The sequence below is a fragment of the Sinocyclocheilus grahami genome, unplaced genomic scaffold (genome assembly GCF_001515645.1).
Source record: "Sinocyclocheilus grahami isolate Dianchi unplaced genomic scaffold, SAMN03320097.WGS_v1.1 scaffold91.1, whole genome shotgun sequence".
Lineage (NCBI taxonomy): Eukaryota > Metazoa > Chordata > Actinopteri > Cypriniformes > Cyprinidae > Sinocyclocheilus > Sinocyclocheilus grahami.
This window is the reverse complement of record NW_015505270.1, coordinates 2485104-2503481: the sequence shown is the minus strand read 5'-3', so window position 1 is coordinate 2503481 and position 18378 is coordinate 2485104. Positions and strand designations below refer to the sequence as shown.

The window sequence follows — 18378 nt, the reverse complement described above, 5'->3', positions numbered from 1 at the left end:
TAAGAATAATCAGTCTATACCAGTCTAAAATTTTGAACTGTAAGATTTTTAATTATTATTTTTTTCTTTAAGAATTCTCTTCTGCTCACGAAGGCTGCATTTATTTGATCCAAAGTAGAGCAAAACAGTAAAGTTTTGAATTATTTTTACTATTTAAAATGAGTTATTTTAAATCTTCAGAAATCATTCTAATATGCTAATTTGCTGAATATCAATATTTAGGCCTAAAACAGTTGAGAAATTTTTTTTTCAGGACTCTTTGATGAATAGAAAGATCCAAAGATAAGCATTTATCTGAAATAAAAAGCTTTTATAACATTATACACTATTCCATTCAAAAGCTTGGAGTCAGTATACATTTTTTTGGGAAAGAAATTATAGAAATATTATTTAGCGCTGCAATTTTATTTTATTTATAATACTTTTATTTAGTAAGGATGCTTTAAATTGATCAAAAAGATTATAATGTTACAAAAGATTTCTATTTCAGATAAATGCTGTTCTTCTGAACTTTCTATTCATTAAAGGAAACCTGAAAAAAATTCTACTCAGCTGTTTTCAACATAATAATAAATGTTTTTGAGCAGCAAATCAGAATATTAAATGATTTCTGAATGATTATGTGACTGGAGTAATGATGCTGAAAATTCAGCTTTGAAATCACAGGAATAAATTACATTTTAAAATATGTTCAAATAGAAAACAGTTTATTTAAATTTTTAAAATGTTACTGTTTTTGCTGTATTTTAGATAAAATAAATTCAGGCTTGGTGAGCAGAAGAGAATTCTTTTAAAAAACAAAACTTTTGACTGGTAGTGTATGTCAGCCTATAGTTTGATATAAGGTGAACATTAATTTATTTGTGTTGTTTTTTTCTTTTCTTTTCTTTTCTTAAATAGTATATAGTTTTATAGGAGGAGGTTTCATAGACTTGGAAAATTCATTTTTCATAAGTTTGTAGGTACAGACATCTGTTGTGGGTGTTCTTGGCAGTTTTTATGAGGCTTTTTTTAATAGTGTTCATATCGATATCGGAATTATATCGTATGGACCGAAATTAATAAATATATTGTGATATAAATGTTGGCCATATCATCCAGCCCTACTGTTGTATAAAATCAATATTTTCATATTGGGAAAAAAAAAAACAGCACTCTTGCTCATGGATTAACTACATATGTATATGTGTGTGTGTGTGTGTGTGTGTGTGTGTGTGTGTGTGTAAAGAATTCATACATGCAGGGGATTTTTTTTTGCTCCTTTCTTTTGAACTACTATTTTAGAAACTTTTTTCTGTGCAATGGTGCACTAAGACACTTTATAATAATGCATTTCATAGATATAATACTTACACTAAATTTGCCTAAGCTACGTTGCTTTATATTGCTATGCTGCTAATTTTTAGGTTCTAGTGTCTATGTGTGTGTGTGTGTGTGTGTGTGTGTGTGTGTGACTACATCTGCGTGTGTATTTATGTGTGAGTGGTTTTAACTGGACCCCAGTACTCAATTTTGTTCCAACCCATTTACCATGTTTTGGAATGACAATAAAAATACTTGAATACTTCATCTCATAAAAATAAACACACAAAAACACAATGTTCTATATTTCTAAAGTGTAAGTGCACAACTTTTTCACACTTGCTCTGTTGACTGAAGGCATGAAGAGCAGCCGCAGTGCAGATCGTAACTGTTGCACAGTGTAGATGCTTTTTTAGAATTGTAGTTTTTATTAGTGGATATTTGGCAGTTTTTAAATATCGGCATCGGCCGATAATTGTTCCTGTTTGGCCGATGCGTTCGAGGCGGGACTTTTATTTTGACGGCGCTGAGAATGGCAGCGCCTGGGCACACAGTGCTCACATTCTCCCTCTTGTTCGCCGTTGTCGTTAACAGTTCTGTCGAAATACGGATAGAAGTCTGTCTAATAATCAGATAGAACGGTTAAACAAAGGAATTAAAATGTATACAAAAAGTCTTATAACGACTGCTTTTATATTATTAGTAATAGTAAGTCAAACATTATAATACTTTCTTGTTTGCCATCAGCATTCAACAAATACGCATTTATATCATTTAAACAAATCTTTTAATGTCTAATAAACATCCAATTTCAAAAACCTTGCAAACTTAGTCAGGTCCAGTTGTGAGATCTTGTGAAGTGTGTATGTGTATCCTGCATGATCACGTGTTCTCTGTGTAACGATCGGTCCATGCAAATTGAATGCTGACAGGAGGAGAGTTCAGCTTCACTGGAGACGCACAATCGACAAACTTTAAACTAGTGATTTTAAATTATGCTGCGCTTTATGCATATCCCCACTGTCATATTCATGTCATTTTCACTGTGTGCTGTATGTAAAATGAGTGTTACCTTGGTTTTATTTGAAAAAATATGATTACTTGATATTTATTTGAGAAAATATGCACACAAACTTCCCAGAATACTGAGTGCCCTGTTGGTTACAGCGTTTACTTCCTTTTTAATTGTATTTTTATTAAATATTTATTTATATGTGAAAATACTTTGTCATCTAAAGTATAAGTATGTTTATTTAACATTTATTTTTTAATCAATTTTCAAATGATTTCAAATTTCTTAAATATTAATTAAAATAAATAATTATATCGGTTTTATATCGGCCATAATGCTTTCCAAGATATCGGCATCGGCTGTCAAAAAAAAACAATATCGGTCGACTGCTATTTTTTATACTGATTTTGTTATGCAACTATACATGAGATGGGGACAAAATAGCACCAAATATTGTTTCATACTTGCGTGCAGTAATTTTCAGTTTTACTCTGACAAACGTAACAGATATTAAGAGATATTAACTTCTCCTTGTAAAGTTCACTGTTTGAAACTAGCATGATGATCAATGTCATTGTAACTAGAAAAATATGAGGGTAACAGGGTTGATGCATATAATTTGTTTTAAGAACAGGGGTGTATTCCAGAAAGCACGGTTAACATACCGTCAGCTAAACCCTGAACTTTCGGTTGATTAACCCCAAGCCTTGCTTACTCGAGGTATGTGGTTCAAAAAACGCGTCCGGGAGTAAGTTCATTCAACTCAGAGTATGTTCCTGGTTAAGACTCAAGACATTCTTAACAGAGCGACGAATCGACGAGTCACTATGGAAACAGACGCTAAGAAAAAGCGTGCCATGCTGTTTCTTTCTTCTTCTTTTGTTCAATGGTTGTTTACATGCTTAGTGCATATCGCCACCTAATTGATGGTTGTGCAATCATTTAAATTTTTTTCTGTTTAATCTTTAATCCTTGAGAATATGAATTATATTGTTTGTTTGATGCTAATTATATATTAAGTCATATCAGATATGTATTTTGATTTAGAATTTAGACATTACAGAAAATGCCGATCCATGTGTGAGATGATAATATAACATTTAATAAATAAATATATATAATAAATTAAGCATTACCTTGTCTAACATTTTATAATTTATACAGATAACTGTTATATATGCCAATAAAATAAATAACCATATTAGAATAATATATTACCTTATTTATTACTTATATTAGCGCTTCATCATTAACATATCATACAAATATATATATACACAGTGGGTACGGAAAGTATTCAGCCCCCCTTACATTTTTCACTCTTTATAATAGGCTATATTAAATATTGTAATATTATATAATGTTTTGCGCTATCTGTCACGCCAACTGAAGGCTCGTCAGTAGATCACACGTGCGCTGAAGTGAACTAACCCTGAAACATAACCTGCTCCGGAGCAGGTTATCTTCAGAGAGCAAGTTACTATGGTTACTTACCCTGAAAGTAACCTCCGATTTTGGAAGTGAAAACTGAGGTTATCCGCTCGCTTATCCTCAAACATACCCGGGTATGTCACATAACCTGCTTTTTGGAATACCCCCCAGATGTCAACTAAACAAACCTGAGGGAATAATGATGGCAACTAGCTTTTATTTCCATATTTTTGTTAAAGGGGTCCTATTATGCTTTTTCACTTTTTTAAATTTAGTTAGTGTGTAATGTTGAAGAAGAAGAGCTAGCATGCTGTCGCCACGGCGAAGAAACACAGTTTTTTTTCCCACCCCGTTTCCAAAGCCCCTTTATTTGTGCTTACAAGGGTCCTGTAAGTTCCTCCTGTTTGTAAACGTTCTCAGGGTCTGAATCGGACTCAGATTGGTATGGCAAAATTGATGTCATCATCGTTAATATTTACAGTTGCGCAGATGACTCTTGCGGTTATGGTAAGGGGCGTGTCAATTCCGGAACACGCGTTTGGCCAAACACAACACACTGGGCCAGCTAACCAATCAGAGCACATTTCATGTTTCGGAAAGAGTGATTTCACTGAAACAATCAACTAAACAGGGTGTTCAAGACAGACTGGGAAGAGAGGTGCTGCAATAATGTAAAATACATTTAAGAAATAATAAAACATATTATATTATCATGAATATTGGCTTTGCAGGGCAGTATATGAGTGACGTAAACATTTACAGCAATGACCAAAAACAGTAAATCGTAAATCCATAAATTGTAACACAACAGATTTAAAAATGAATTTTCTGTCCAGGAGAGTACAAAAGCTTTTAGAGCTAAAAAGTAAACCGTCGATTAGCTAGCAGTACATTCCATTTATCCAACCCTAAATATAAATTTGAAACATCACCATGCTGCACCACAACATTATATGTCACTCCACAAACAATCGCACTGAATGGAACAAATGCTGCCTGCACCAAGATAACAAGCGTAATAAAACTTATTGATGATTCTTTTACTTATTATCGTGGGTATCACTGCAAGGACAAGCAAAAAAGCTTCACCCAACAATGCACAATGAATGCCTGTGAAAAAGCCAACTATATCAATATCCATTTCCTTTCAGCTGAATTCATGCATGCTTAAAAGATGCCTTCTGCTGTGGCATCCATTACAGTAACTTGACTGCAGGGCTTGCTTGTGCAACAGACACCCAGAAAAAAAGGGAGTCAGAAAAATTATGACAAGGAAAACTGCTTAAGCAGTTCTTACTAAAAGCATGAACTTAAACCATAAAAATATTTTACATTTGAAAACTGTCCACTTCAATAAATCACCTGAACAATAGGCTTGCCGCAATAGACGGTGCTGACGGTGATACCGGTATTAAGCCGCAACACCGGTTACATCACTTGGCCACCGACCCCCACCGTCGTTTAGATTTTTTATAGTAATAAAAATCATATAGTTCAGTAAAAGAACAGACACCTCAATTAAAAACTGAATGTGGCTGCTCAATGCAGCGTGCCGAACGACAGTCACAGATCAGATTTCATTTCTCCAGTGAGGAGAGTGAGTCGACAAGACGATGGCGGATGATTTAGTTTCGAAACGAAATGCAAAAGCACCTGGTTTGGCAATATTTTGGATTTTGAAAAGCCTGTTGACTTTTGCTGTTTATCTAAGGTGATTTTGGAAGTTTATTTTTAAACATTTGTTTCTTATTTAATTGGTTCCACATTGTTTGCTGATTTTTACTTTATTTAAACTTTGTGTCATTTATTTATTTTATTTGACATTCGTTTTGCTAATAAACGTTCTACGTTTCTTATTTATTTGGTTATATATTATACATGTTTTGTATACCTATTTAAACTTTATGTAAGTTATTTGTTATTTTATATTAGGCACAGCTTGCCCTATAGCACTGTGTATTTGTATTTGTTTTGTTAATAAAAGTTCTATGTTTTATATATACGCTAAAGTGAGTTTGACGTTGTATTTGGTTGTTGCATTCAAGCAATTGACGCCGAACTGCCGCTAATTCGAAAGTGAAAGTAAAATGCGCACGGTGCTTTTAAGCTATTTAAAAGCGAAGGAAAGCGAGGAAAAGAAGGAAAATTCAAACGAACTAAAAACGAACAATTGCTTTATGCCGAATTGCCGCTATTTGAAAGTGAAAGTAAAATGCGCACGCAGCTTTTACAAGCTATTTAAAAGCGAGGAAAAGAGGGAACGCCCCGCCCCCGCGGTGATACCGGTGTTGTCACACGTCGATTAACCGGTGGGAAAATGTCCTCACCGTCACAACCCTACTGAACAACAATGCAAAATACATTATTCAGAATTATTTAAATAAATTATTTTTATATTTATAAAAAAGACACTCTTTAGGAGCAAATAGATTAAGATATAGATTGAATATTTAAAAACAGTAAGTGCTACATTTACAATCTTCATTGATACCATAGATTTAGAAAACACATTCCAGGTCAAATGTAATTTGTGTGGTTAGTTTTGACCAGCTACTGCAGTTTTACCTTTAGACTTAATTTAACACAATCAAATCATTGTTTTAAGGCAGGGATAGGCAAGTTCGGTCCTAGAGAGCCGCAGTCCTGCAGAGTTCAGCTCCAACCCTGAAAAAAACCTCACCTGTCTATAGCCTTAGTAATCCTGAAGACATCGATTAGCTTATTCAGGTGTGTTTGATCAGGGTTGGAGCTGAACTCTGCAGGACTGCGGCTCTCTAGGACCGAACTTGCCTACCCCTGTTTTAAGGGAATGTCACAGCAAAGATTTTGAGACAGTCTTTCAGGGACCTTTTTACGGGTTTTCTAACTTGCTATAAAGGATATGAACAATTCACCAATTATCCATGTTAATAAAAAACAGCATGAAACTTTAAGACAAAGCTGTTTTTGGTCATTGGATGATATATTAAAGCTACCAGCAGAGTCATTTAGGACAAATTTTGAGACCGTGTACAATAAATTAAAAAAATTTATGAACATTGACCATTTTGAAATGATCAGTTAACAGCCTTGTTGGTGGATACTACACTATTTCTGTGTGAATATTGGGGGAAAATGATTGAATTGCATAACGAAATTGAATAGATTTCCAAGTATACACTTCATAAAGCAAGTGAAAAAATGCAATTAATTGTTGTTAACCATTTTCCTCTTCCCACTATAACCTTCTACTTAAATTGTATATATATATATATATATATATAAATTGCTTCTTTATTGTTGCCACAACCGGTTCAGTTGTGACCAGGAATAAACCACATAGCCATGCACTAGCCTAACATTTTGAGAAAGGACATGCAGTGTTTCATTGGGCTAGCCAAGAAGTCAAATACAGCTCTCACACAATAATAAAAAACAACGTTTGGTTTTAAAATCAAGATTAATATTGAAGTTTCTCATCAATTTGCACCACATGGTTCTGCCATCTTTTACAAATTAAATCAAAAGGACGTTCAGAAATGCATTCTTTTTTCAGGTGAAGAGCACCTAATGTTAGCGTGATGGAGAAAAACAAGGCCCACAGGTACTACTAAGGTCGTAATTTTAGGGATGACAGCTAAATCGTCAAATCTGATATAATCAATGTGTTGTGACGTTAAGGTTGAGCGATACCGTTATCCATTCCTCCTACGAATTTATAATGGTGACTTTAGCTAAGCTAATAGGCTAATTAGCTAGCATGTATAACGGGTTAACTGTATGACATTTAAACAACACAAGCTTTAACATGATACACACAAATAAAACATATGTGACTGTACATAAGATGAGGAGAAATGCTGTCAGAGACCGTTCAAGCACATGTACTGCTGACTAGTGAGATGTTTAGCGGGATAACACTATTGACAAGAAGAATGAACAGGTAAGAAGAATATATCTGAAAACTTAGTGAGCTGTCTACCTAGTCAACATGTTGAGAGCACTATAGGCAAGGAAAACGTGCCTATTATGCCCCAAATTGCTACACGCTCCTGTCGTACCTAAAGATGCTGCCTAGGTAGGCAGCTCACTGGGGTTTGATACACTGCCTAGAAAAAAAAAACACAAGCGTGCAGAACAGCGTGGAATTGTGTAAATTTAAAAGAAGAACACATGATCGGGAAGGGGTCATAAATAGGTTGAAGATAGTGAAATTTAAAAAAAAGATCATAATGTTATATTAATCGTGTGGCGCTCGTGATCAGCTGAGGGTGTGTGACGTCACGGGATCCGCACCTTTATAAGTAACGGGCCTCTGCATCGACACACAAGCTCTTTAGAAAGCAAAAGCCCGGGCATACTCACGCTTTATCCACCAACTCCCTGACTTTCCACATATTCAACATGTCGGCGCTTTAGCAGGGGCTCTCCGCCTCAATATCGTGTCGTCCAGTCCGCACTAAAACACAGGTGGACTCGGATATCTGTTACCGATAATAACAGAATTCCTCAGCCCCTTCCGCCTCTCCGACACAGCAGCGAATCGGCCAGTTACTATGGTGACGCGTATTGTGCGTCAAGGGGGGAGCGGACGCGGGCATCATGGGAAATGTAGTTTTCGAAGAACGTAAACCGCCAAGGACAACCCAGACCACATAATTCTTTAAATATATGTTACTCTGAACCATAACAAACTAATCAGATTAGTGGCTACAATTTATAGTGCTAATCCAGTTATTTACATAAAAAAGAAAAGGGAAAAAATGGATAAATATACTGTATTACAGCAGTCAGAAGACTGATTTTATCACTAATCAGCCTTTGAATTAGAAACCTTAGACTGAGCTATACGGTTATTAATTGTACTTTTATGATTGCCAAATAATTATTAAGTATTGCTCTCAATTAAAATGAATTAAATTAAGTCAATAGCACATCATCCCTGTTTGCCAATATATTGCTGACAAACTGAACCAGTGTAAAGGTTGCATCAAAAAAGAAAAGATTAATATGAAGATCATTTGTAGTGCAATGTATCCCACATATATCATAACCACAAACCATCACTATGTCATAACCTTAAAATGATTTGCCTCAGAAGGCTTTGCCATTATAGGCCTACTTTGATTATACTATAGTGCTGGCCAAATAAATATTGACACTACTATGGTATTGAATTTGGATTGAAACGTTCATGGTATTTGCATTGTACTTCACGGTAATTCAAAGAATATCATGGGTCTACCATGGGACATGTTCAAAACACCATGGTAGACCCATGGAAGTGAAATAAGTAGCTTACTGGCTAGCTTAATACCTTATATACCATCTGTTAACCCTTGTCATTTCACAATACTTTGTGAAAAGTAATCATTAGATCCAAACAGTGGTTGTTGTTGTTATTGTTGTTGCATGTTACATTGTTACGCCAGTAGGTGGCAGCACGTGACCATCCTAATGAGTCATTTAGTCATTCAGTCAACTATAGGTTGAGGTTCGAAACAACTGATTCATTCAGTAATGATTGGCTGTGCTGCCTATACCGTTATATAGTGTACAGTTTGAGGGGACAGCCATTTGTAATGTTGTCTGAAACCATAGTGATATTATCAAGTGTACTCAACGTTTCAACAAGTGTATAACCGATGTACACGAAACGGGTAGCCTCTAGAGAATATCACTGTGCACTGTAAGCATCAAAGTGAATTGATTTGTGTGTCTCACTAGAAGATGGTGTATACAGCACTTCCGGCACACTTCCGTGTCCAAATTTGCTCAGTGGTTATCATTTACTCATTCAGTGGACTATATTAGTGGAGTAATGTATAGAATAGTGAATGCGGGTAAGGTGTGATGATTTCAGATACAGCCATTGTCTTCATAAATGAGTCACTGAGTCATTCACTCAACTAATTTGTTCAAAAACCCTAAATCAGGAATGAAACTCTACGGTGTGTTCCTTGGCGTTACAATGGTTCTTGCAAGTATTTTCACTGGTGGAGAAAAACAGACACGCTAACTGGCAAAATGTACTCATTGTTACCTTACCAAACCATGCAGCATTCTGTTGTCAATGCAGTAAATTTGTGTGGAAAAAAACTTGAACCTGATGCAAAATCTGCACTGGGAAATCCTTCACCCTTATGCAAAATGTTGGGTACTTGTTCTGTGACTAGGGCAGGGTTGCCAGGTTTTCACATCAAAACCCGCCCAATTGCTTCTCAAAACTAGCCCAAAACTAGACCAATCGCGTTTCAAGGGGGGTCCCCTGATGAAAATTGCGTTCTGGGGATAAAATACAAGTTTTTTGGCGGGGTTCCCCTGGTAAAATTAACATTTTAGGGGCTAAATATCACGTTATTGGGGTAGTTTCAACCCGTGGCAACAGTGTTAAAGTAGCCCAATTCCGCGGGAAAACACAGGACTAGGGACTTGTTTTGATGACACACTTTTTGGTCGAGGATCTTGCTGAATGTTATTTCAGATTAGACATTCAGACAGCGAATTAGCCACCAATTCACCAAAACATAAAATAGTTGTGTTTACTTATTTACATATTTGTCCATAAATTTCCTGTGGCCTCATACCTACGGCCAAATGATGTATGTCCATAACACACTTTTGCTTGCATGATATTGCTTTAATAGATTCATATATGTACGTATATATTATATCACAGAATTTGTGAATATCAAACATTGTGCAAAAATCAGGAGCTGTGCTTGACAACAGGTTATAAGTTGCAGCTAGTAATAGTACAAAGTCGCTCTGTCTTTCAACTTCTGGCTCTGGAAACTGGGACAAAGCTCGCCAAATGTCTCTGTCAAAACTTAATGGACATTTCCAGTACGCCCTTCAACAAGAGGACACAAAGCCTAACAACTGCAGTCAAAAACAACATTGCAAGGCATTCAGAAAACACTGTGATCCTTCATAGCCCAAATATAAAATGGCAGAAAGGAGCCATCCTTGAAAGTCTGTTAATCCTGCAGCACTTTGGCATCCTGATTCCATCACGCTCAACTTTGTGATGGACAGCAGACATCAGCGGAGGTTAGGCCACCGGTTTCCTGATGTCATCTCCAATTCAGGGTCCATTTCTCAAGAGTCTGCGTCATATTGCCTCCATGTATGAATTCCAGCGAAATGCTGAGATTTTAAAGATGAACTCAGATGAAGATAAAAAGGGCAACCTTTCACATAAACACATGGTATAAATAAATTATTAACCTGATGACAATCAAACAAGCAAGAAACATCGATTGTCTAGAGTGACAACAGACGGCACTTAATGTCCTCAAAGTCTAGCACTCGAGGGAGCTGAGAGACCATTGTGGGCAGACAGATTTGAAGTCTAGATGAGGACGTCAGGACATTCGGGTACCATTTGATCAGCTTAACTAAGAGAAGTGGCAGCGATCGACAGCTGAGGCTGTTTTGTATTCAGTAGTGGTGTGGCCATTGGGGGGGAGGGTAAAGTGGTGAACAATGTCAATGGGAGGCACTTAGACGTGGGCCTACTGACTGAGAAAGTGCTGTATCATGTTGAAACGTGATGAGGTGCAAGATAGACAGCCCATTGTCAGTTTACTCGCTTCACTAACCTCTAGGTTTTAGCACAGCATTGTACTAATAGTCAGTTCATTTCTGTTTTAGCAGGTCAGAATCTGTGGATTGCGTACTGGATTTTGAGGGGAAACCAGCAGAATTATTTAAACAGTGCTGAGAGTACTACAATCTTAGCTGAAAACATCAAATTTATGGCAGCTAGGAAATTTATAAAACTGCATGATGGATGTCAGATTTGTGGAAATTTGCAGAGCTTTCTGTAAAGTTGTGTGCGTGTAGATCTCATGTAGGCCTGGCTTTCAGATACAAATATAATTATACATTTTAAAATGGATATTCCACACAAAAATGAAAATTCTGTCATTGTTTACTTACTCTCAAGAAAGAAAGTAATTCAGTTTTGCACAACAATAGGCCTAGAGTAAATAAATGACTTTGTTTCTTTTTTATCTTGGGTTAAATATGCCTAGCTGACCTAGATGTAGCTGACCTTTATGCTAACAACACATTTCACAAACAAAAAGTAAAAAATATCATGATTGTTACATTGTTATATTATATAAAAAAAATTATAACTAAATTATTGTAATTATTATTACATAATATTAAGAATTATAATAACTATTAAATTTAGATATTAACATTTTTAGGTTGCCATTTCTGTCAATGTAATGTAAAGATTTTAACACAGTAAATATCATAGTTCCACTTCATTTCAGCTTGACAGTTTTTTACAGTCGCTATGAAAATTTTTTCAATATTTTAACAATTTTCCTAAACACTTAACGCAGTTAGCACAACATCTGTCTGTATAGGCTATACAATTAACGCATTTCTTGTTGCTTTGACACAAAATGCATGCAGTTAACAAATTTAAAATGCTTGAACTTTTTGCTTCTTTTACACACAAGCTCAACCAAGACCAAAACAATGGATTTTTACTGCCAAATTTACAAATACTTTCACACTATATGTCAGAACAGATAACATAATTTTCTAAACCTAACTTATAGGCTAAAGTCTAAGTGAACAGCTGTTCATATTGTGAGTATGAAACCCAAATATATCCCTTTTTTATTCATTAATGAAAAACAGCTGATTGCAAATATATAATGTTATGCAACTACAGAACTACAGACCGGTTTCCCTTCTTCCTTTCATTGCAAAAACACTTGAACGAGCTGTGTTCAACCAAGTCTCTGCCTTTCTCACACAGAACAACCTCCTCGACAGCAACCAGTCTGGTTTCAGAAGTGGACATTCAACCGAGACTGCCTTGCTCTCAGTTGTTGAAGCCCTAAGACTGGCAAGAGCGGCTTACAAATCTTCTATTCTTATCTTGCTGGATCTGTCCACTGCTTTTGACACAGTTAACCACCAGATCCTCCTGTCAACCCTATTGGCAAAGGGCATCTCAAGAACCGCACTCCAGTGGTTTGAGTCTTACCTATCATATAGGTTCTTCAAAGTATCTTGGAGAGGTGGGGTGTCCAAGTCGCAACATCTAACTACTGGGGTGCCTCAGGGCTCAGTTCTTGGACCACTTCTCTGCTCTGTCTACATGGCTTCACTAGGCTCTGTCATTCAGAAACATGGCTTTTCATCGCAAGTGAGCGTCGCTTGATTGTGCCATCCCAAAGAAGCACAAAATCACTTTTACGGACTTTTAAATTAAATGTTCCCTCCTGGTGGAATGACCTGCCCAACTCAATCCGAGCAGCTGAGTCCTTAACCATCTTCAAGAATCGACTAAAAACACATCTCTTCCATCTTTATTTGACCCTCTAACTCTAGCACTCTCTATTCTAATTCTATTCTTAAAAAAAAAAAAAAAAACTTGTCCCTTTTAGACTTGCACTCTATTTATTTGCTGCTTGTTTTCTTAAAAAAAAAAAAAAACTAACTCTAGCTTTCTAATCTTTTTGTATTCTATCTGTTTTCTTTTCATTTATTATACAATTAACAAAAGCAAAAAATACCTCTAACACTAGCTTGCTCTATTATTTTTCTATTTTCTTTTTATTTATTATATTATTTAAAAACAACCTTGCTACGTGTACTGCGTTAAGCTAACTGAGACTTCTTATAGCACTTGTATATCATTGCTCTTTTGTTGATTTTGATTGCTTCCATTGTCCTCATTTGTAAGTTGCGTTGGATAAAAGTGTCTGCTAAATGACGAAATGTAAATGTAATGTAATGTAAATGCAACTATGCAAATCTATAAATTACAGCTGATTCCCATCTAGGAAACACACTCAGGTGTTGAGGTTCTTTCAATCACATGAACATACAGTATACCGTAAAAGAGGTTCTCTTTGGGCTGATCTTGTGTGGAAAAGTGCACTCCTGCATAAATGTGAGATTTTAGAAGACCTGCACGAAAGACTGCTGCCAGAGGTAGAAAGGGGACGGGTGGGAAACCACTTGTCAATATATGTGATCACATGAAACAATGTGGCATTGCAGTCACAAACTGGTTTAACACCCATCCGAGAATGATGTCCATTTTCCTTGCCCCTTACTGCACTTTCCTCAACCTCATTGAGGAGTTTTTCTCAACCTGGAGATAGAAGGTTTTTGACCAAATGGATGCAATGAATGCTGCATGCCAAGACATCACAGCTGAACACTGCCAGGGGTGGATAAGGCATACCAAAAGATACCTTACCAAAGAAGAAGATAACAAGTGTGATGTGGAGGAGAACATGTGGTCGAATGCAGAAGACCAGGCAGATTAGAAGATTACTTTTTTTTTTAATTCTTCTGTGGCTTTTTCTGTTTTTATATTTTGTACTTTCATATAATAAATGGCAACTGTATTGCATATTTTTCTTATCTTGTCTTCTTTTTTTTTCATAAACCATACATTATATAAAGCTACTCTGCGTTGGGTCATTCATTTTTTGTATTGAATTTTTGTAGCAAAAGAAACAAAATGCATGCATTTTTCCAAACCCAATGAAACAAAAATGTAGAGAGGCATAAAAAAAAAAAATTATGATCAATACAATATAGTATTGTATAAGGGCAGATCTGACACGTATAAAATAATGCAGTTTCTGTAATTCCATCTGATGTTATTGTTTTTATGACATTGTGTTATGATTGACTAAATGTTCCTGTCGGAAGAGAACATGTGTTAGTGTTTTGGAATAATTATTTGATTTTGAAACATGTTTGCAGTGTTTTGGTAGACATAGTGTATTGTGTTAGTGTATTATTGTATTTTGAAAATTAGTGTTGGAGTTTAGTGTGAATCAATGTGTGATTTTCAGCATGAAATTAACCGTTTTGCCAATTGTGTGTTGTAGGTGTGTTAGTGCATTGAGTTTAGAAAAATTGTTAGGAGAATTGAAAAAAATTGCCATAGCAATTGTAAAAAAACTGTATTTCTAAAAAAATTTAAATCTAAAAATACCCAATAATTGTGACTCAGATGCATCATGTGAATGAAACCGTATGAATGATGATCTTCCATTTAAATGGCTACTTCATACTCTCATTCACTTCTAAATAAAATGTAAGACACATTTATATGAACTTGTTGGGTGACTAACACCAGCATAATAATAATAATAAAATAAAAATCATAATACATTTACAAATACCATTAGGTGTTCTTTTTTATTTAGTTTAGCTTTTAAATAGCTGATTATTTGTTTAATCAAATTCCCCAGATGGAATTTTTGATATGCATACATACTCATGATCAGCTAATATAATTCTGAATGAGGGGATACATTCCCCAACAGAAGGCACTATTACACTTCCAAATACACAATATTTGAGTCTTAGACTTCACATTCCTGTTAGGAAGTCCACCCTTTTTATCCAGTTACATGTAATAAAAAATGTGACACAAAAATAATTGTCATCTATATTTGTTCTCCTTGCAAAAAAGTACTTTTGCAGTAGCATACAGTCATACAGTGATGATGCCAGATAGTAAATCATTAGTGAATCATTAACATATTCGGTTACACTTTAAGGTGTCCTTGTTACAGTGTAATTATACATTTAAGTACTGAGTAATATATCAATTAACTACATGTATATGCTATATGGTTAGGGTTTGGCTTAGGTTTACTTGAATGTAATTGTGCATAATTCATTGTTATTATAATAGTGAGGACATGTAACATGTGTAACAAGGACTCCTTAAAATAAAGTGTTACCACATATTCTTATATGATGGTATTTTCATTTTACTCCAAAGCACCTGTTTTTAAAGATTACCAAGTTTCTTTGGTTTTTCTATGAAAAACTTACAATGACGTGCGCAGTGTTAACATGGCATAGTTTTGAACTATACAAGATAAAGATTTTTGCATTCGCATTGCATTTTTAGTAAACACGAACCAGCAAAAATACAGAGACACACAATTGTTTCCATATGGCTCACACACATACAAAGAACAATGGGAAAGTATGCATTGCTTTTATGAGTTTTTTTCCAGCTTTGTTTTGTTATAGTAGAAAGCAAAAGAAAATACTGCACCATGTCCGTGACCACGCACAGTGATTTAGACTGTATTTGTCATGGGAACCTCAGCCGAGTAAACAAGCTCTGTCCATTATCGTTCATAAAACCTGACAGATAGTTCTGGATCGCCAATCTCGTCCAAGCTTCAGGTCTGTAACCCTTTCAAAACCCACAGCCCAAGCCATTTCCAACAAACAAGCACAGCAATACATGTTTCGCTTGCATATCAACACAATTTACTGTGTCCAACCTCAATTCACTTGGGCCTGCCCAATTACAGAAGAGGAATATATATTAGATATTATACTTGCTCTGAAAAAAAGACACCAAAAAGTTTAATCATTAGAACTGTATTTAAAAACATGACATACAAGAAATTATTAAGGTATATTTTAGTTTACCATAAATGCTCGTCAACTCATTCTGCATAACAAAAGTCACTAAAGTTCAGCGAATTGCATTTAATATAAATTTAAACTATAATACATTTTCATTTCATTGAAATAGGCATGAATTAAGTGTCCAAAAATATAACATTCATTTCACACTATATCTTATATAGTATATCTTAGTGTATAATTTCCGTAATATGTATGTGTACTTTTTTCATATAGGGGAAACCTTTTTCCATTCAAAATGTTTTAAGGTTAAATATCAGTGCAAAAATGGCAATAAAAAAAACGTTAGCAAATGTTATCACATTTTTTTTATTTTCACACAAATCATTATTTTTGTGCTTATATTTATATTAATTATAAATATTATTATATTTATTCTCTGAATAACTTTGGGTTTTTTTCCATTACAGATTTGAATTATTGAGCTTGAGCATTACTATGTCTATGTAATATACATACAGTGGGGAAAAAAAGTATTTAGTCAACCACCAATTGTGCAAGTTACAATGAAAAACTGATAAAGTTCTTTCATATTCTTTTTAATTCAGTAAGGGCATTTAATTCATGGAATAGACATGCATAGAAGAAAAATTGAACCGTTTCATTAGAATGACAAGAAAAATCTTGAGCAAAGTGTGGAGTTTCTAAATCGGTCACCTTTAAAAGCATCTGGAAAAATCAGCATCAGCAAATCAACACGGTTGTAGTTCATTATTGCGGTTGTTAGTACATGTTTTGGCCTTCGAGGTCAAACTGCCAACTGGACCACTCTAGTGGCCCCTGCGTGGCATCATGCCAGAGTTTTGTTACAGTACCTCCAAGCTGGAAACAATTGTCACTGTTATGGTCTGTTTATGCTGCATTACAATTGCTGTAATGTTCCTTAGCACACTCAGATCCTTTGTCTGAACAGCTGCCCGCAGTTTAGCTTGCCACATAAAAAGCTGGCAGTGTTTTAAGGGTGGAGTGTTCTCTTCTACTTCTCAGTTTCTTGTGTCGCTACTCATTTCCAAGTTTGACTGATAAACTGACAAAGATACAATAAAAAGATGACCATCAACTTTACCGCACCGCCTTTAAAAACAAACTTTATCTTAAAGGGACAGTTCACCCAAACAATTTTCTTATCACCTTTATGTCATTCCAGACCTTTGTGGCGAGAGATACTGAACATAAAAAAAAGATAGTTTTTTTGTCCATGCAATGAAAGTCAATCCAAAGTAACACATTACCACAGTGACTGACATAGTATGAACATACAAACACGGAGACATTTTCTAAAATATTTTCTTTTGTGTTTCACAGACACAAGAAAGTTGACATGATGACAGAATTCTCATTTTTGGGTGAACTATGCCTTTAAGTTAAAGGGGTCATATGATGGCCATTTTCCACAAGTTGATATGATTTTTTAGGGTCTTAATGAAAAGTCTGTAACATAGTTTGGTTAAAATTTCTCAGTGGTAGTGTAAAAAAACACCTTTTTTACCCTGTCAAAAACAGCTCTTTTCAGATCAAGCCGTTTTTGTAGCATTTCCCTTTAAATGTTAATGAGCTCTGCTGACCCCGACCGAGCTGCTCTCAGAGAGACTGTTTACTTCAGCCGCATTCATCGTGAAACTTGCTAATTAGCACATTATTAGGAAAGGCGATTTGCAAAGATTCATTACAAAACATTATACTCATTTCTTCTGTAGATGAGGCTGGATCATGAATGATTTGCGCGAACATAGACGCATTTACACAGATCAGGGGAGCATTCCCTTCAGAAACAAACGAAATCCACTGTGTCTTCAGCGGCTCAGATGTCGGGAGTAAATGACGACTGCTATGTTCATTATTACATCCAACAACAGAACAACTCAATCGCTTAGGAGTCATTCTTGTCTACATATGTTCCAGCGGTGAAACAATGGCGGACTGATGACAGCTCACTCAGGGCGGGTCTAAGGTAAGACACTAGTCCAGTCTGTGCTGAAACGCTACTGTCAATCAAACTATCGTGGGAGGGGCCTGTCTGTGTGACGTCACACAGACAGGCATCTGAGATCGGCTCAATTTGAGAAAGGGGAAAACATTTAAGCAGATTTAAAAAAAAAAACACTGGGTGGATTTTTATCATTATAGGGTGGTTGTGTACACACACTGCCAACACACATTTCAGTTCAAACAACTTGTAAAAGTGCATGTAGCATCCTATG

The 18378-nt window shown here is 35.5% G+C and overlaps 1 protein-coding gene across 1 annotated transcript in view; it reads right to left on the bottom strand.

Moving 5' to 3' along the window:
• LOC107587279 (clathrin interactor 1-like) overlaps nt 1-8259 on the bottom strand; it is a 40715-nt gene extending 32456 nt beyond the window's left edge. The window contains exon 1 of the mRNA XM_016274997.1: nt 8090-8259. Coding sequence (XP_016130483.1) covers nt 8090-8130 — 41 coding nt within the window. The 5' untranslated portion in view covers nt 8131-8259. The remainder of the gene's footprint in view (nt 1-8089) is intronic.
• Nucleotides 8260-18378: the final 10119 nt, after the last annotated feature.